Source organism: Nilaparvata lugens, chromosome 7 (genome assembly GCF_014356525.2).
Source record: "Nilaparvata lugens isolate BPH chromosome 7, ASM1435652v1, whole genome shotgun sequence".
Classification (NCBI taxonomy): domain Eukaryota; kingdom Metazoa; phylum Arthropoda; class Insecta; order Hemiptera; family Delphacidae; genus Nilaparvata; species Nilaparvata lugens.
The window spans coordinates 30122944-30145134 of NC_052510.1; the positions used below are offsets into that span (position 1 = coordinate 30122944).

General features: G+C 33.5%; 1 protein-coding gene across 1 annotated transcript in view; it reads right to left on the reverse strand.

The window, feature by feature from the left end:
- The window catches only part of LOC111045506 (serine/arginine repetitive matrix protein 2-like), a 92236-nt gene that overhangs the window by 42124 nt on the left and 27921 nt on the right, over nucleotides 1-22191 (reverse strand). Inside the window, 4 exon segments of the mRNA XM_039432495.1 lie at nucleotides 10701-10775; nucleotides 11502-11705; nucleotides 13862-13954; nucleotides 18971-19090. Of these exon segments, the coding sequence (XP_039288429.1) occupies nucleotides 10701-10775; nucleotides 11502-11705; nucleotides 13862-13954; nucleotides 18971-19090 (492 nt within the window).

Genomic DNA, 22191 nt, shown 5'->3' on the forward strand with positions numbered 1-22191 from the left:
TTTCAACTTTGGAACGATACATCTTCATGCACTCATTTTTTGACTAAAAAACGTTTTTTTCAAAATTCTTTCCATAACTTTTTTTTTGTGCAAGGAATACAGATAAATTTCAATGACAATTTCTATGAAATTTAGATAGCTTCTTCAGCTTTAAAACGTTATATCTTCATGCACTTTACGTCAACAAATGTGTTCTCCGGCGCCCTCCAAAGAAAACTCGGCATGATATTTCTTTCATGTGCATTTTCTTTTTCCATATGCATGAGGTAACAAGCTAAAACTAAAGCTCACTATAGGAGAGGCTTGCTCGAATGATAGACTCTGCAAGCTCTACCTGGGAAGTATCATTCTTGTACCGTTAACAGATTCCTGGTTGATTCGTGTGCGATGGTTTTTGCCAAACAATTCTCCAGCGCCCTCCAATGAAAACCCTGTTGATTTTTGATGCGTTTTTCCATACACATGTGGTAACAGGCTAGAACTATAAAATCATGATTTTTCATGACTACTTCAAGATAGAGACTTGCAAATGGCCTCAATCTCTTCGTTACAAGCCGAATAAGAATATTTATTGTGAGAGATATCGGATTGATATCTTTTTTCTATCTACGGCACCCGCCGTAGAACATGGACTTCAACCAGATGTCATTTTGAAGCTTTAGAAATTTTCTACAACACTGTATCAATAATATCAGTGTTTGTTCTCTGTAAATACATTCATAGGGTGAAAAAGTAAAATTTTCTCCCAAGAAATCAGATTTTAAGAGTTTGAAGTTATATTTACCATAGTACAAGTTTTTGGAATGAGATGAATCTTTCAAATATTGTAGTGTGATTATTTTGGAGCCCCCAGATGGCTGAAAAGATCCTATATCCTCAATACTAATAGAATTACAGAGAATTTCATGAAAATCGACATATTTTTGCCGCCATCTTGCTTTTTTCATGATGACGAATATTTTCGTTGTTTCCATCATCAATATTCTTATTCTGCTTGTTGTAGCGAAGAGATTGAGGCCTTGAAGAAGTCATGAAAAATCGATTTTATAGTTCTAGCCTGTTACCACATGCATATGGAAAAACGCATCAGAAATCAACAGGGTTTTCGTTGGAGGGCGCTGGAGAATTGTATGGCGAAAACCATCGCACACGATGGTTGCAGAGTCTATCATTCGAGCAAGCCTCTCCTATAGTGAGGTCCACGTTACAATGGCAGTGAAGAAAGATAGATCACGTTGCCAAGTCTCTTAATTTGACTCCATGTTGCCACTTAGTGTATAGCTGTTACTAGATTCATCCTATTAAACTTGATCTAATATTAGTTTTCATTTCCTTGATAAAATAGTCAATTTCATGCCAAATTAATTTAATTCATCAATAAAATATTTTTTTCATAATTTGATTCAAAACTTTGCTTTCATATCTGAGATCAGATTTTATTTCTATACAAACCTGAAATGGCGGGGCTAGTTTAAAAAGCTGTGATACACTAATCTGTACTTCAAAACAACAGAAATCAAGGTGGGTATTCTATTCCAATATCTTTAAAAAATAATAGAAAAATAGGAATCCTATTTATAATAAGATAATTCCAATGGAAATAATTCTGAAATAACCTTTTAATATTATTTATACAGGTACCAGTAGGCCTAACCTATACCTTTAGTCTAGGTGAAGCATGGACGAGAAGTCTAGGATGGTCAAAGTTGTCAACTTTTAAATTGTCATTTCAGGTATAATTTTTGTTTCTCATACGGTAATATCTAACAATTATTTCATTCATTCAAAAATACATTTTAAATAGATTATACGACTTGTGTACTGAAGTATTTTGGTAGAATGATGAAAAAACATGGCGACTGACAATAAAAAATGTTTGTTTACATTTGTACAGTCACTGTCAAAATGAAATATTTTTGGCAAACTGACAACATTGCAAAGCTAGAGAGAGATAGCGCTATCTGCTTTGTTACATGATAGACAAGGATAGCAACACTATTGTATATCGTATACTGCCATTATAACCTGGACCTCACTATAGGATCTATCATGCTTGCAATGTAGACATACTTCCCAGTCTTGCACCATAATGTGCTTTGATTTCTTTCTAATCCTGATAAACGTTGGATGATGATGAGTTTTAGACTAGAATATTAGACTAGACATATTTTATTAAAAATAATTGAATTATCAACAATATTTAATAATAGAACTCACAGATTCATCTACCAAACAATCAAGTTTTCAACTTGAAAACTTCACGTTTCCCGCATATTTCTTGAAATATCATATACAAAGTTGTTATTAATTTCATTAAATTTATCCGAAAATAAGTTTGGTATGAAAATTCTCTTCTGACATGTAAAGATATTAATTTGTGCTACATTTTTTGTAGGTCACCTCTGTGGTAGTTAAAATGTTGGTTGATACAATTTGTGGTTGTCTTCATATTATATTTGAATCATATCAATGATGAATGCATAGCTGCAGTTTTAAATGAACAAATTTCGAAGAGAAATCATGATTCCAATGATAAACAAAACTGCATCACAGCAACTGAGTTCTCAATACACAATAGACCCGATTCACGTCAAGAAGTCAGAATAATAAATATAGGCTAAAGAAATCAAATGAAGTTCAGCATGACAATACAATTCAATAATAATAGATGGTAAGTGAAAAACCCCACTGGCATAGGATGACTCTTTTGCGCCAGTGAGAATTGCTTGATGACTTTCTATCTTGGTCTATCAGAAGCAGTTGCCAATGACTGTTCTACACCCACTAAACTGTCGGGTGTAGTCTATCCCAAATGTTAAGAGCCTGAATTTTAGCATAAAATAAAACTCACGGGATCTGCCCCATCAAGGCCGTTTTGGAGGGGCAAAAAGAAAAACCCAAGAGACCAGATATGGATAAAACTCCAGGCACAAATGTGGGTCAAGAGGCTGAATCGAGGGTGACCGGGCGCCCTAGAGGCAGTTTGGCATCCCCTCTCTCAGCGGAAGGACCTACAAAAAGGCCAGGAGTGGAACTCACGTAGGTCACGAGTTTGTGGGTGGAGAGATCAAGAAGGGCGGCCATTTAGACAAAACTTCTTAGGAGAGGTGAGGCTTTTGACCCTGCGAAGTTTCGGAGGGAAAAAAGAAAAACCCAAGAGACCAGAGATGGGTGAAACTCCAGGCAAAATTGCCTATCAAGAGGCTGAGTCAAGGGTGTAGGGTGGCCAGGCGCTCTAGAGGCAACTTGGCCGCCCCTTCCTCAGCGGAAGGACCATCAAAGAAGGCCAGGAGTAGAACTCACATAGGTCACGAAGACTAATCAGTCTGAAGCATATCACACTGGATTGCGACAAGCAACCAGGTGATGAATGGGATGTTAGCATAGGGAAAAACTCCTGGTTCTTGTAAAGGACACAGGTATTGGTTTGCCTAACCAACATACTACTTGGGAACACAATAAGCTTCGGTTGACGTGTGGGGTTCTTTGAACCTTTGGATCCTTGAATCCGTCACTTCAAAAATAATAATGATAGCATAAAATAAGCATTCACGAGTAGAAAATTCATCGCCATGTTGAAGAATGAAACGTGAATTATGGAATTTGTGGTACTAGTTGAAAAATACTGATTAAAATTGTGTAATCAAAAGCTTATTTTAATCAAACTTTTTTCAATTGTATATTGAAAATTTTACTACTTTTTCAACAAATTTGAATGTGTTCTCATTTATATTCACGCTATTTCACTTGAAATCATAACCTTGCTTTATTGAACATATAGGATACTCAAGTCTCACGTCTCTTGGCAACCAACATGTCGAGTCGCCTTAAAACTCAGTCGTCTTGAGTATCCAATGAATGAATCTGGAATGCACGTTCGGCTAAATATTCCAACAAGTATCGTCTTATCATTTGATGTTATGATTATTATTAGAGTTAAGAAGAAGTTAGTTGGAGGTTGAAGTTAGCATGAAGGAAGTTATGGGGTTGAGTTTTAGAATGATAATATGGTAGTATTATTAAAAAAAAATTCAATAATTTTTTAAATTTCGAATGAGAAATTTGGTCATCGTAGTAGTTGAGAAAGCACTCACTTGGGGCGCTGATGTATGGAGGAGTAGCTTCGCGATTTGAGTCGCGCTAGTGTAGGTGGTGAATGGATGTGGAGTGCACGTACGGCTAAAGGCCGGCCGGTTTCCGAGCTCGGGATTTGGCCAAGTTAGGCTTTAACCGGCTTCAAACTCTCGAGTCAGAGAATTGGCTTTCCGATTCAGGCCGTTAACGTAGTCGAGGACTTGAATAGACTGAGTTTAGAAGACTCCGGAGTTTATAATTTCGCTTTCTGAGTAAAGGACTTATTTAATCCAGTAGGTTCTCGCCTCTTTCCGAGTCAAGGATTAATAAATAATATTAAATCAGCGCGATTTTAAAGCCTCGGAGGATTTAAGTCTAGTAGTTCTACTTAAATAAACAAAGACATCTCAGTTATTGTTTTTGGAAAAAATGAATAGCTGAATAGCAGTCATGAAATACCTTGATTATATTATGAATTAATCCATCTTAATTCAAAATTAATAGTTTGCAAGTTTATTTTTGGAATAAAATTGTATTGGAGTTGTGCTTAAAAACTAACTTTATTTTGGACTGAGTCATAACCTAACATTTCAAGAATAAATAACACATGGATTGATTGCCTGGGAATCCTATATTTCAATGTTATTAATCAGTGTATTTTGTAACATACTAATAATTAATTTATTATTATTCTAGTTTTTTTCGAAACAAGTAAGTTCTTCAACTCAAAGCTCATATTTTTAATCCAAAATCACTGACGAGGACCAATGATCAATGATAGCATAACGTAAAGTGAAATGTTTATTTATGTTTGAAAAGTAAGGTTTTGCTTTGAAATAGCAATATATTCTGTTATTATTATTTTTATAAATATCTATAATAAACACAGAAAAAAAACTAAAACGTTAACTGTACTGCGCTTGCGCATCACAATGGAACACATTTCTATCGGCACGTATTTATCAGCTGTCTCCCATTGCCAATATTACAACAATAGAATAATTACTAGCAGGAAAATTTTGAAAAATTGTAAATAGGCCTATAACCATCCTTGGTTAATTAGGAATCTATATGCAAAATTTCAAGTTAATTAGTCCAGTATTTCAGATGTGATGATGCGTCAAACATAATTGTCCCATCCCGATCGTGTATAAGCCAGCTCTATACTTTATTATAGATATAATTGACGACTGCAAATATTGGAATTAATTGGCAAAAATTGGAACAGAATAGTGGTGAAACTATGATAGCGCCAGAAGTGTCTCAAACACAATAGTAGGTACTACATGAACTTTTCGAAAGTTATTTGAAAAAAAAAAATGTTGAAACCACAGAACTGAAAGTTGTCAACCTTATCATTCTACCTCCATTTAGAGAGGCTTTTGTTTGAGCCGGATGTAAATCTATATATACATATATAAAAATGAATGTCTGTTTGTTTGTTCCTTATGGACTTGAAAACTACTTGACATAACGGCATAAAACTGTGGGAATATGTTGTGTGAATATTGGGGATGGTTTCTGACCAGAAATTTCAATAGGGGGGCTAATAATAAATATTTTATTAATCCATTTTACAGACCTGTTTTCAAAATTGTCGGCTGAGTGGCTACCGAAGAACAGAAAGATGATCATGATTCAAGATCATATTGTGATAAAATGATTTATCATCTAATGTTACCAGCTGTAATAAACACTTCACCCTGTGATAAATTGGTACTGGTATTAAAACGGTAGTTTGGAGTTGAAGTGTAGTTAATTGGTACCAGATGTAGATAATGGTTCCTTAGAAGACCTATACAAATAATTATCACTCCCCTATCATTGAGAAACTGGAAAATGTTGAAAAAAAATTATTCACCTCGTGAAAGAGAGTTGTTCATATTGCATTCATTGATTACTGAAGAATGAAAGAATAATTTACTTTTTTTTTAATTTAGCTTAGCTCATATTCATCCTAAAATGGAAGATGCAAAGAATATATGGAATTCTGTGTGATTCATCGTACATCGCATATTTCCTGGACCATCTATTGACAATCAGCAACTATGAAAACATTGAATTCATTTTTGAAACTCTGATTCAACCTATCAATTCTTTCTAATTCAACACTTTACTGATACATATTACTACCAATTGATTGAGAAGATGTTTTCGGAATAATGAATGCTGCATGACTAAGCACATAGAAAGTCCGTATTGAGATGTAAATGAAAATATTGATTGTCAGATAAAATTCATGTTTTACCAAATAGTCAAGTGTGACATGAGATACATTGACTTTTTGGCGGTACAAAGTTCGCCGGGTAAGCTAGTTGTAAATAAAGTTTTATTATTAATAGTCAACGCTGAAAAAAGACAGGCTCAATCACCAGGAATACTATAAATTCACTGAGGGACCAGTAAGCCATTAATATTTTGAGTAGTTCAATCACTTCCATTATGGACACTGGATACATTATGGACAATCAATACGTATGAAATTTATTAGCTACCAGTACTGTACAGAATAAAAAACTATTGATTGCAGTGACCCCAACTACTACAATATGAATAACCATTTGGATCAAATATAAGGAATTACTCACACCTCTCATCAGCTCGTACTTTTTATTTACAAAATATTAACAAAAAATATAATATATAAGTCATATTGAATTAACTTACGGCTAGTACTCAAGTTTGTCTTTTTCTGGCCGTGCTACAAATAAATGTAGGTATATGTTTGACATTTTGTTTTTGTAATCTTGTTGTCTATTGAGAAAGTTTTCAATGTGATTTTTGATGGTAATAAAATTTGAATTTCAAAAAATAATTATCAACAAACTCCTAACCAAAGAAAATCTCTGTGCTCTGTTCTAATCGGAATGTATGAGACTTCATATATACAGCTGATAGAAGGCGCAAACCGAACTGGCCAAGCATACAACTATGGAACAAACACGTGGCCAGTTCGCGCTCTTGAGAAACGCAAAATTGATTCAATCAGCTTATTGATAAGATTATTTTAAGCTTTCCAATGATTACAACATATGTTAGAATATCATGTGTCAATCATCTCAGTTCCATATGGCGTTCACCTTACCATGTTCATAGCCTCACTTAATAGGATCCTTTTTCATCCTTTGAAACCCTTAAGAGACAAAACATCTCGAAATCCGTTCTAGCGTGCGCATGAATTACGTGCATAGGCGCGTTATGCGTCTAGCATGTTTAAAGAATATTTGTGCAAAGTTTTTAAGTCTGTAGGCCAATTAGTTTGAGCTGTAGTGTGATTTTACATAAAAATTTTCGAAAAATGCCCTCTCCTGAACCCCCCTCCTGATCGGAATTTTTCTGCATAGATCTAATTTTTTTTCGTAACTGAACAAAAAAGTTCCTCATGACTTTGCTGTGCAATGAGCGGTTAAAAAGTACAACATTTTTGGGGGGTAAATTTCTGAAAATCCTCTCATAGTGGATGTTTTGAGGCTAAAATAAACAATTGTGCAAAATTTCAAGTTTTTAGGCTCAGTAGTTTGGGCTGTGGTGTGATTTTAGTCGGGGCTTAGCCTTTTATAGATATAAGAAGAAGAAGAAGATTGTGCATTTCCCTCATGTTTACTGCCTCAAGTCCTGGACTCAAAATAGGTCTAGGACTTAATAGATCCTAGAGTTTGGAAGATAAATCCCTGATTCAGAATGACGAATTGAATCCGAGGACTTATTTTAGTCATAGACTCTGCAAGTCCAGAACTGATAGATACCGAGCTCGGAAGCCGGCCCTAAATATCCAAACAGGGATTGCCATATCATCTGAGGTTATGATTATGAAGTGTTTAGAAGTTGGTGAAAGGTTCAAGTTGAGTCTCATGACTTGTTCACCTCCTAGCTAGTCCAATAAAGCTGCAGAGTTAGAAATTGTGTTACAGACATCCATTTCAAATTTTGAAGGATTGCAAAACCAAAGATTCCAGACTTTACGCCAAAACTGCTGGAAAAATAGTAGGGAGATGCTTAAAATGGAATTATACATCAAATTGAAGAGAATTCAATGCTCTACAAGCCTACATTTCCTTTTGATGCATGGTTGGAGGTTTATAAAAGCTGAAAGGACAAAAAATTGGATGAGCCTGTTATAGGAAATCTATCAAGCTTCATTTTTGTATGATTAGTGAATATGTCGCTTGAACGCATTGTTTCCAATAATTGTATGTGTAAAAATAACCCTCATCCCTTAAGCATAAGTGGTGGGGATGGGGACTTTTGATATGTTCACCTTCTAAATGTTCTGTCTAAACAGAGTTGTGTGTTCAAAGTAAAAAATTATGTTCCAAACATTCCTTCCAAATTTCTCTTTCAACTAATCTATTGTTGCAAAACTGAAGATTTCACACTCAACACTACGGGTTACTACCTCGACTCAAATCGAACGACTCCAGTCGAGGATGATCCAGTCTCTCGACCTTACGACTTTTTTGCTCATTGTTACTACTTCAGTTCCATGCTACTCCATTTTCAAACCTTACTTTATTAAAAATATAATACCTGATTCGTCACTACTTAGCATGTAACAAATTTAATCATGATTATTATGAATATATTGTCTTATCGACTCAGTCTAACAGTCGCGAGGTCGCGGAGAGTCGAATCTACTCTACTGGTCTGTCTGAGTTGACCATTTGAAAACGCATGCTGCGTCTGGAGTTGCAGTGTGAGTTTAGCCTAAAACTACTGCATCAATCGTGTAAGGAATAGCATAAAACAGTGTTACTGTTTCGTATTTTGTATTATTATTTATTGTAGCTTGAGAGTCCTAAGCTAATTCATATGATGTGATTTGCCGCCAGCCCTCAACTTGTTTCTATTTGGTTTCAACTTGTGGTTGCGCAGTAACCCTTTCTTTGTAATCTAGCGCATGTGTTCAGTGGAAGCGTCACCCTGGTCTTCCATTCGTATGAAGTGATTGCTAGGAGAAACTTCTATTTCTCTTTCGTTATAAACCGCTACACAATATTTTCTTCTTATTATTACCAGTATTGTGGAAAACCTCATTTAATTCTTATTTTTCTTATGATATATTATTATTACCAGCCGTGACAAACCGTAACTCATACCTCAACTCCTTACCGCAATTATTGTTCCACCTCATTTCCGACATATTACCTCAAATAGTGAAATACCTAAAAGTGCTACTAGAGATTCATCATCGACGCTACGTGTGGCCACACCAACGATTCAACGCTTCAATTACATATGGTGAAAAGGAACAATATCAATGTATTTAGATTCATTTATTAATTTCATTATTATTTATCCTAGCATCGCGTTTTGTGGTATCCTCACCCCTTCCTATGGTCCTTCATTTTAATATAGTTATTCTCTTATTCCACTACTCTTTTTATTTCCTATCCTTATTTCCGAACAGTTAATCTCAATATACATCAAATCTAATACAAAAATGTCCCAAAGTTAAAATTAAATCAAATCAACTCAGCAGATCAATTACTTTTTAGCAGATCATTAGAAATCTGGTGAGAAATGAATTCATGAGATTTTGATAATAGGTACATTCTTCATGTAATTGTTGATAAAATGAAGATTTTTTCTAGAAAATATAAATTCTTTAAAAAGTTATTCCATTTACAAAAATTACTAAAAGTAACCTTATCTAAGTTATAGTTTGTCATTTTTTTAAATTGTTCAAATTTCTCAAAAATTGATATTTTGATGAATCTTTTTATTCAATCAACAATATCATGAAGAATGTATCCTGAAAATTTCACGAATTTATCTTTTAGCGGATTCGAAATAATCTGCTTGAAAATGTTAAGATTTAAGCGCTCATATCTCAAAAATTTATAATCTGAGGAAAATTTTCCCTGAGATACTTTTCTTATTTTGATAGGGTAGCGACTTTGATATAATATGTTCATGCTCTACAATCACAAACAGAGCTCGAGATCAAAAGTGGTGTTCCAAACTTCCCCGTCTAAAACCATCCGTTGACTGGGCTATAAAAATTATAAATCTCAACAAAAAATATCTAAACAATCCACTGTCAACAAAATTATAAAATTAACGGACAACAGTGATAAAATGTTTCCAGCAGATTAAGTGATCGATCTGGATAAATCCTTGAGTTACAAGCTTTTATAATGTTGAAATATTTGACAAATTAAAATAATCTTACATAGAAATATACCGATGTAATTTTTAATTGTTTCTAGACCAATATTATTATTTAGTAATATTGGATACTGCACGGAACTGGATTTTTTTCAATTTTTTTTACTTATTATAAAGCAATAAAAATATCCTCTATTATGGTAGGGTATGGGTAGAGATAAGCTTCTAATTAGTGTCTCACGATTATTATGATGTTGCTCTACTATATTTTGAGTAGTCTCCTGTTGAAGACATTGGGCACGGACTGGGCAAAATTCAAGTTTTTATTCAAACATCAATCATAATATGAAATAATAAAAAAATAATACATGGAATTGATAAGGAACTGTATTGAAATCAAGTGTAGCGAATTTAAAGATTCATTTAGGATGATCAATGAATAATGATTTTTTAGATAGCAAGTGTACTGTATACAAGAACTTTTCTATTCGAAACGCAAACAGCTCGACAAAACTTACATTTCGAAGTCGTGGAAGATTGGGGGAACTCGTTCCACTGTCCGAGGTGCTCCATTCATCATCGCTGCTCACCACCTGTAACAAACAAAATATTTCTGATTAGAAATAAGAATTAAAACAATTTCATCATCTTCTGGTAAACTAATCCACAAAATTCATCAATAGTTGTCAAAAAATATTCTCAATTACCATGATTCTGATATCAATCAATAATCAACCCTTGTACCTGCAACAGAAGAATCGAAACAAAATCAGACTCACAATTCGATGAAAACACAGCAATAAGACTACACTAAAATCGTAAAACTAGAATTGGACGGACCCTTTAAATGCAGCCTGTCGTTGATTAGTTGCTTACTAAAATACTAAATGCTAGATACTAAAAATGCTGTCAAGGTTTTATGTCTTTGAAGTAATAGACCTGAATTACAATTATGAAGTAATATTTTATTACAAGGAAATTTGAAATAGAAATTTAGTCACAACTATTATGTGAAAAGTGTTAAATAAGAGCTAACAAATTAATTTCATGAATAAACATTATTCTCTAATGAATATTATAAGTCAACTCAAAACAATACAATAACTAAATACAAGGAATTTGTCGAAGTTCGAATAGTTGGTTTGGATTATACTTAGGATCATACATAAACCTCAGCAATAACATTAACATTAAGAAAAAAAAAAAAAAAAAAACGGATAAATTGGGGATTTGAGGAAAGTTTGTAGTCTTTGTAGGAATAGATAAATGTTTGATTGGTTATAATGGCAAAATGTTTGGGAAGGGGGGGGATAACTTACAAATGCGACCGCCGCCGCTCTCTTTGACCGTCTCATTAGTCTACCGAACGAGGCAACACTGAATGAGCTATCAGAGTTGCAAGTAGTAGAAGAAGAAGTGCTACTACCACTGCTGCTGCTGCTACTGCTACTGCTGCTGCTGCTTCTAGGACTACTACTGCTACTGCTCGTGCTACTATCTTCTTCTTCACTTCTTATCACAGCCTGGAATAACAATAATTCAAAAATTATTGGGGATGAATAGTTTATCCCAAAGTAATTATTATACCTTCTAAAATGTTCTACTTGCATTGGGTCAGCCCCCTGATATACAGATGTATTCAGTGACCTGTTGAAAGCTGTGCAACTGGCTAAAAAAGACTTAATATAGAAATCTATTTACATATTTTGTATAACATTAATTACTAATTAGTTCATATAATATATTTTACTAATGATGTTTTTCAAAGTTTTTCGATTTTTATAGTATTAAATTATCAAAATAAAACCTCTTCCTCTAGTTTTTTCCTTTTTTACTTTATCAGCACATGAAGTTTAATTTTTTGGGACAGATAAGTTCGAATTCGGTATGAGATAAATCATGACATTTTGAGGATAAAATGTGCATTGATTGAATAAAATGACCTATCCTAAAAATTTAGACTTTCGGTGCTAATCTCAAAAATTTCTAATCGGAAGAAAAATTTCTGAAAAAATGGTTTATTTCGATAACTTGATACAGTATATACAAATATAAATTTTTTATGAATTCCAGCAATAAAAAGTTTTTTAACCTGTTGGTTAAACAACAGCTTCGCGGAGGTTGAACAGCCTTGGCTATTATTTTATTGTACCTAAATAGTATTCATTATATTATGCTAATACCATTGAATGAGCCTCGATTTGATATGAAAAGGGCAATGCTTTCAATGACTGATTGCTCAATGACAATATTATGAAATGGGCTTTAAATAATATAAAATGGAATAGAACATTGAATATAATACAGATTACAGGGTGTTTCTGAACTCCCTACCAAAATTCTAGGGTATTGTTCCTGGGTACGAAACATTTTGATTTTTTACTTGACAATTTTTCTAGTAAATAATTTTTAAAAGTTTGAAATTTTATTTCTTGCACGCCAAGGAATGGTTTTAAAGTCTTCCTCAATAATGCAACAATCTCCATATTATGTTTGCTGCTATTTATAAGCGATTTTAGATTATTTCGGAAGCAATAATAAAACATTACATAACCCACTTGGTCTTGACATTCAGCGGTCACCTATAACTAAAGCTGCCATATCTCAATTAATATTTTTTTCAATCTTGAAAAATCAGGTGTAAATTAATTTGTTATTTAATTTACTAGAAAAGTTATTCTTGTAATGTTTTAGTAAAATCGACGGTTTTTTTCTTATTCAAGAAATAGCATTTTAAACGGCCGCCATTTTGTTTTATGAATTTGAAAAATTGTCATAATTTTGATGTAGCTCTGTCTAGTTGTCAATGTTTGTGATAAGTTTCACTCTTAGACCAGTTATAGAATAGACACGTTGGGAAGTCTAGCCTCTGAAGCCAACATCTACTGCCATATCACCATATCGTGACGTCAGCATCGGATAAAAAAATTTTCTGCAGAGTTTGTTTATATTGTTTTCCATAACTGATTGTGTCTATTTCCGATGGAAGTAAATTATTATTTATGAAAATGGTAAACTCCCGCTGAAATAGAAATAGAAAACTATGTAAACAAACTCTGCAGAAAAGTTTTCTATCCGATGCTGACGTCACGATATGGTCATATGGCAGTAGATGTTGGCTTCAGAGGCTAGACTTCCCAACGTGTCTATTCTATAACTGGTCTAAGGTTTCACTCCCGTATGTGCAGCCATCATTTAGAAAAAAAGGAAGTGAAGAAATCAAAATGGCTGCTGTGTGAGTAACTAAGGACTTTCGGACCTAGTTGAAAATGATATTTAGATATGTTTCGTACCCAGGAACAATGAATGCCCTAGAATATTGGTAGGGTTTTCGGAAACATCCTGTATATTTATAATAGTGAAATTAAACATATTGCTTATTATACGTATATTGTAAGCATATATACACTATTATGATAATGGAAAATCAATAAGTTATTCAAGTGAGTATAGCCTAAAAAGAGGTAATGACTCTTAATGTTATTCAACTTTTGGTCTTAAAATAGAGTCTAGGTATTCTTTATATGATAGAAGTTGAATATTCTTTGTTAATTATAAAATAAATAAAATTATTCATTTTTATAAAATTGGGTCTATTTTTCACAACAGTTTACCTTACAATGATAAATTAGAAGTAACAAGTAGCATGCATATTATATATTCACAAGCCAATACTTACTCGTGAGGATCTTTTTACAGTTTGAACAATTACTTCACTCTCACTACCAGAGTCATTAGTTTCATTATTATTTTCGTTATCACTTGACAGTCTCTGCACAAATAACCAGAGAACAACAAATTACAAAACTGAGTTAAAAGTAAGATACAAAAATAGTAATTGAGAATATAATCTTAAGATTTATAATTAAAAATATCAATTGGTTTTGAAAGAGGGAGCAGGAAAAAGATTTGGACTAAAAACTCATGGAATGACAAATATGAAGGATGGAAGAGATAATCAAAATGAGAATAAATGGAATGTGGAAAAATGAATGTTAATGTTAGTTAATTGAACTAAACTGCCACAACTAAGATAACACTATTTTCAGTAAAGATTTTAAATGGAACCGCACCTAAAAGTCGTATGCAAGATAATTATATACAAAACTTTTATTTTCATTTATATAAGGACACTGATCCACGATAATAATATTAGGTTACGATGAAAAATAAATCTATTGAAAGAAAAAACTGGAAAAGTGGTACAAAAATCTTGTTTAAGATGTTAAGGGAAACAGTAAAATAGGAAATTTCAAAGAAGTGCTAATACCGTTCGCGAATTATTGTTAAATAGAATAAGTTTCAAAAGTTAAGATGAAACAGGCAGAGAAAACTGAGATTCAAAATTATAAACGGCATTTTGAGGATTTCTAGAATGAGATTTACGTTTCTAAGTCAGCACATGTTTAGTACTGTATTGGTTTGCTATCCTTGTCTGTCATTAAACAGTGCCGATACCATTATCCTTTCCCAAATACGCATTGTTACCAAATTACCAGCAATGTTCAATTCTGGCTTTCAATAGTGACTGTACCAATGTGAACAAGCAATTTTAATCTGGTCATCCGCCATATTAAATCGTGGATTTCAATTGGAGGATTTTGAAAGATAAGATTAATTCGGGATTTTTTTGAGAAGCATATTTTACCACACATTTTAATTAAAAATAGATTTTGATATGGTACGACTTTCAAAGAAATTAAAGTGGATTATTGCAGAGCTTCTATTCATTTGAGGGTTTTGATTGTTATATGTTTTAGAAATTGGCGCCGACATCTCACGCTTGTGTAAATTAATAATCAATCATTGATTGAATCATTAAAAAGGATTGAAGGTTTTACTAGTAAATGGATATTCATAGTTGGAAAAACTCTTCAATCCTCCACCCTTATTTTTGTACCACTTTCTTTTTATTTTGTTTTAATGTGTATGTGTAAAAATGAATTGAAATATTATTCTCAGTTATAAACAATAAATTATAATTGGATAATGGAAAGATCAACAAGAATAAAAAATAATTATTGAATTAAAATGTACCTAGATTTACTACAGATGGCTTTAGAATAGTAGTCTCACGAGAAACAAGTAGGCCTATGAAATTTACTAAGCCTAGTTTACACATCGCCGATTGGCGAGACAGTTGTCTTTGGACAATATTGTCCGCAACCTCGGAGGCCAGGCCAGTTAAACGAGAAGATGTTTATAGGCGGCCAAATATTGGCACGTCAGTTGACAGCTAAACATGGCCGAGGTCTCATCATCTGTTGTGACTGAACTGGCAAAAACAAGACAGCGCTACTGGCCTACACAGTTCACACGGCGACAACTGGGATTCCGAGTCACAACATACACAACAGATGACGAGCATTCGGCCATATTTAGCTGTCAACTGCCGTGCCAATCGTTGGCCTCGTATAAACATCTTCTCGTTCGACTGGCCTGGCTTCCGACAATCCGCAACCACGTGATGACAATTATTGTCTCGCCAATTGGCATCGTATAAACTAGCCTTTACTACTACAAAAGATTCGTAAGATTTTTAAACTTTATAATAAAAAAAGTACTCAGTTGAAATAAAAATAATCTTTGTACCAATGGAAAGAGGTAATTGCAAAGTTTTTTTTATAAAAACCTTGGGTTCCTATTTAGACTAGGCAGCCAGGACATTGTTTCAAGACTAGGGCAGCCATTCTGGCAGTCAAATTTTGGCAGCTGGTTGGATGTCGAGCCCGACGACCACACTGGTAGCCAAGAGATGACTGCCAAAGTCTTGAAACAATTCTCGGTGACGGAGTGAGCGACTGTCTGCCCGGCTAACTGTGTGACTGGTTGCCTGGCTGCCTGGCTGGCTGCACGTCCTGGCTGCCTAGTCTAATAAGGGTCGTCCAACGTTTCATTCTTTGTCAAAAACTTAGGAATTTTCTCTTTCCATTGCTGTAAAAAATTATTTAATTTGGATGTGTACTTTGTTAATTATTAAAATCCGATGATTCTTTTGTAGTATATCTGTATATCGCCTGGACAATTAATATAGTCCACTTTATCTTTAGATATGAAAAGATTTACAAAACTAATGACCATCACTGAGGTCGTATTTGGTTTGTTTGTCATTTCTATCAGAAGAAAGTCTATTAATTTTAAATTTTGAAAAATCGTTAGTTGGACCAAAATGTGGTTGAAACAGTACGTTAAAATGAATGGTGACGCACCATGCTGCTTTTCAACAAAGCTTAAAAAATTACTGTTTAAATTTAACTGCTAGATAAATATTTAACAAAATTTCTCCAATTTTCTGATTATTGAACAGCATGAGGTAATAAAGCTTTAATGCATTATTAAAAAATAAAAACATTTTATAGCCAATTTTAACAGTCTCTTCAATTAAATAAAGTAAGCGGTGCTTAGCGCTATAGGTTCAGACCCTTTCAAATGAAATGGAAATTTCAAGTCTCAAAATTAATTTAATAAAGAATAAATATCAAATAAAATAATAACGATAAAATTTAAAATTCATACGAATATATACATATAAATAAGTAGTATATTAAATAATATATAAAATGAGTAGGGAGACAGCGACGCAGAGAGTACATTTTGACTTGTATGCTTAATTTGACAAGTATTGCAATTTTGCTTGGACAAGAACCCAACTTGCATACAAGAATCGCAATTTTGCTTGCACAAGAACTCAACTTGCATACAAGTCTGAGCGTACAATCTGTACTCAGATTGTTTCTTTCCCTATCCATTTTATATAAATATACTCGTAATTCAATTTTTGAGAAAAATTGAGACTTACTGATTAAATTTGATTGATAGAGTATTGCAAAAGGTGACGATAAATATTTGAACAAGTGTCGCTTGGCGCTGTGAATTTAGACTAGTAATGAGTAAATAAAAATTAATGTTGACGAACCTTTTAAAACTGTACATTGATAGAGTACCTATAATTATTATAAAATGACAGATGTTTTCGCTTACAGATGTCAAGAGCCTGAATTATGACAAACTACTCCCAAGCTATTATTTTGAGCCAGCCACACTATTAATTAAAGCACATAATCGATTTCCTTCACAATTTTTGTACAGTATTAGTATGTGAAGCACATCAAGATGAAAATTTCTATCTCATCATCGGTGCCAATTTATTGTTGATTAAAACATTTATCTATTTGAATCGAAATGTTCTTATGATACACACAATTTTAGATATAAGTTTTGGTCAGAAAAATCCGTGTTTATATTTTTGTATTACAACAGTTAATAAAAGCACTAACCCAAATTAGTTGCAAAACAGATTAATTCTATATACAGGATGTTTTAGAGGAGCCTGCCAAGCTTTCAGGCTGGAATAATATCCTGAACAAATAGCTTCAGCAATACTTAAATTATACCAAATTATTCAGCTTGAAATAGGTCACATGAAATTCAAATACGTTAGTAAAATGAGACCTGATCTATGGCCCAGTCAAGAAAAAAAGAAAAGTCAAGTGTCTTTTCAAAACTAATAATTTATTTATAATTTGAGTGGGAAATGTGTTAAGAAGAATCTCTTTTGATTGCCAAGGGGTGATTTTTCTTATCTCAACAACAGCAAAACGTTTGTGTGAACGAGTTCATAAAGAAGATAAATTCTAACGTAAATACAGAATATCATATGAAAGTGTGACTCAAAAATGCAAAATAGGCCTCACTTCAAACACTTGAGGAATTATAAATATGAAAACTGCAAACTCTGACTGCTTGGCGATTCTTTTACATAAAATTAGAATGAAATGGGTCATTGAATACGCTGAGTCACCTAACAGTAAAAATGAAATACTATTGAATGGTCGAGAATAGATTGAATATTCAGCCTGTTGACATACATTTTAAATATGAATTGGAAAATCAAAATTCCTCAATTATCTTTCTATAGAAAATGCTCCATCTGATAAATAATAAAATTGAATATGAAAATCAATCGAATTAATCTTATTTAGATAATATTATTTATGCCATACTAATATAATATTCAGCTTCTAGTTAAATTTCCCTCCAATGGCTAGTTTCACTGAAGTGAGGTTCATGTTATAATGACAGTGGAGAAAGATAGGAGAACAGTGCTGCTTGTTCTCTCTCACCCTTGCCACTTCCTTCTATAGAGAATAGCTGATACCGGTATATCTGATGTAACATTAGCAGCTTTCATTCTTGTAATCAGAAAAAAACATTTCAATGTTTAAATAATAAATTTTCATAATTGAGATTAAATATAAATGTTGTCAATTGAATACATTTCTACATTGTAAAAAACGATCTGGCAATGTTGCGGAGCTAGAAAAGGATAGCTCTATCTGCTTTGTCAAATAATATATTTGTGAATCTATTCAAATATAGCCATTATAACATAACGACCTCAGATATAACCCTAGTAGATTAGGATTCACCTGTTTCTTTAACTTGTGACTTTCTTGAAACGGGCCTAAGATTGGAACTCAAGTGTCATATTTTTATATTTGTTTCTGTATCTAGTGACACTGGCAAAATTAAAATGCAATTGGTTAGAAATCCATTTAATCTTATTTACAATATCAAGGCGCGTTAAGTGTCCGATTTTTTATTGAAAAATGAATTAATGAATTTGAGAATTTGAGCGGGAGTAAGATTTGTTGAAAGCGAAAACTGACGAAAAATTAATAAACACACGACCTGAATCTCTGATTTCAATATTTTTTGTGGTTGGCTTCCTAACATGTGAATACTTATTGCATAGATAAATGATTTACAAAAGCATAATATTACTTACTCTGCGTCTCTTACGACTAGGAGCATGAATGACACTTTCATCACTACTAACACCACTAGAATTGCTTGATGTAAATGCTCTCTTGTTTAAATGTTTCACTTGTGTTTTTCTTATTTTTCTCTGCAAGGGAAAAAGGAGTAGGTCATTTCTTCTCATGAATTAGCAAATAAAAAATCAAAATCAATCATACCATATAATTATTATTGTGGAGTAATAATTAAGGAAAACAATTATTATAATAACATACAGGGCGCCCCACGAAAGGTGTGACAGCCGAAGTCCATAGATTCTACATGAAATTTGCAACAAATAATGTCCAGTGGAATTTTCTTATATCGATCGACCTTAGTTTTCAAGATATACAAATGTTGTATATTTGTGAAAACTAAGGTCGATATAAGAAAATGTTATGTACAATCGGCTGTATGGTCATCGGCTGTTTAACCTTTGTACTGTATATACAAGGTGTGACAGATCCGATTGAGCAATTTGCCACAGTTAAAATTTAACTCTGGAGTAAAAATTTTGCCAGTGGTCCATTTCAGTTCATTATTATTATCCCCATTCAAGTAGTCGACCGGTGCTCATCGTAATTTTACCGTTCGCACTTTTTAAACAATAAAAACCTGTGATCGCTATAGGACGGGCTTTTCGACGACAGTTCAACATTCCACGTAACAGCGCTATTCCTAATGCCACCACAATTCGGTCCTTCGTTCGGCAATTGGAGGGAACATTCACTATCCATTTAATTTCTTGTCCAACTTGAGGTCCAATATTCAATATTGGATTCGACGTTGGGAAGTTGGACGAGTCGTGTAAACTGGACACCCAAATCCTCCAACTTGCCAATGTCAGCCGCCTAGTCAGAGTTGAGTTGGAACGTGTGTGGGGTGGGGTGGACAACCCACCAACTAGTGGACAACAGATCGGAGAAAATGTGCTGCGGGTGAGGACAGCAGTCCATCGACGACATTCTATTGTATTGGGGATCCTTTTAGAATAATGATTGATCAATTAAAATTACGCCCAGCAGACACACTGAGAAAATTTGTGTGAGCAAATGCTTGCTCAGATCCTTCCAGATGCAGTATTATTTAGATACAAGGCACATTTTTATCTCAATGGATAAGTAAATGAGCAAAACTTCCGCTACCAGACTGAAGAAAACCATCGAATAATTATTCATGAAAGACCGCAAAACAATAAATTAATAATGAAGTTGATTCCAAGTGTGCAAGAGCTGCTAGAAACTTAAGAGATCTTCTTCAACAATGTGATGCTAATGGCCACAGTCTTCAGGACATTGCTCTCAAAACTTAATCAATATTATAAAATGGTATAATTTGCCGATTTAGAAAAAAATTATTCTATCCTCGGTCAATCTTTATAGCTCCTTATAATTGCTTAATTGGTTCTGCCACATCCTATAGGCCTACTTTGTAACTACGCAACTTGGCGGATTGTTTCAATTTAATAATTATTTAAGTAACGCAAAATCAATTTTCCTACAAAATAGGAACTGCATGCATTTGAATATCGTGCATAATGTTATATGATGGTTTCCCAAGTCTGTGAGGGAAAAATTAGAAGTTGTTCATTTTAACGATACTGTACAGGTATATTCCACCATGTCAGCCATTCTACAAAAGCATAGCTACCCTACCTATTGATAACATTATTAATATTTATATTTTCAATATATTATGTTTAATCTTGAATAGCAGCTTTGAATAGAAAGGATAGACCTTACGAAAAAATATAGCCTCTTGAAATTATATAATATGAATTTCATCATTCCATTTTCTGAAGATTGCAATGAGATGCATGATAGAAGCAATATAATTATCTCATGTGTTGGTCCAGCCACGAGGTAGTGAAAAAAAGCCGTTTGGAGAATTAATTCCAAATATGCTAAATTATTCGTGCAATGATTCTGGAGGATTGGGCAACTTAAATACAAAAAGTCTTCTAGCCCTGGAGCTTTTTATAAAGTGCCCCTAACACCTCGGATTTTCAGTTCCTTTTCCAGTTTTCTGTGAATTTCGCCATTTTGAGCCATCAGACATAAAAAATCACCCTTACATTTTTCAGATAACTAGTGACCCCCTGGGTTGGATAACTCGCCCATGAACTGTTTTATTGTAATCTTTGAAACCAGCAACTTTTATACAGAGTAGGTGAAAATAATTATGAGAACAGCTGAATATTTATTTTATCAGGATAATTTGACAGTAAAAGAAAAATTACTCTTCAAAAATTTCTCTGTCGCTTCAACATCTTTATCCTCATATGAATCCAAATTCATTTTTTTTAAATGAGAAGGTGGTCATGTGATACATGATTGCGATACAGAGTTCCAAGAGAAAATGAATGGCGAAAACCACACATTGATACCATATCAGTATGTTGATGTAAAAGTTGTAAATTATGTTGTATATTAACCAGCTGAAATCATGTGTCAGCGCATGATATCTCACTGTGAGATATCTCCCAAATCAGCTGATGTTATGAATGAATGGAAAAACTGTTGTAATTGCATGGAATGAATTCTTCAGCTGACTAAATGATAAATCACAACACATTTTTTTCTTATGCACGTTTAATGTTATTAGTTATATCCTGAAAAAGTACGATGGAGTCAGTAAAGTTTGTTGTTCAACGAACTTGATTTGTAAAAAGGGTCGAAAGATATGTGTTCAAAAGTTGAAGCTGATTGATCCAATCTTTCAAAGGTATTGTCGAACATACACACAGACGGACAACGACTCTGACCTTGAGTTAAAAGTAAGAACTCGCTAACGCTCGTTCAATAACATTTCGAATAAAATTAAATAATTCGAGCTCTCTATCTTTATTGAGTGATGAGCCAAAATTTTACAAAGATGAGTTAAACTTTCGAAAAATCTAAATTAGAATTACCGTTCTTCTATTCAAATTTAAAGTCCCGTATAGACTTGAGCACCATGAGCACGTGCATTTCACTTTTCATTAGCTGATTATACATGTATTTGAACAGAAACAGATATAATAAGCGTAGCATCAGCTGATGAAAAATGGAATGCGCGTGTTCGTGACGCTCAAGTCTGTACCATGCTTATAATTAAAAATCCCGCTGGACGTTTGCGCTCTACAATCTGAGACCAAATACACCGTTCTATCTCAAATGGATTTCCAGGTACACCCGATAACAAATTGCCTTGCATTTGACCAGTAGATTT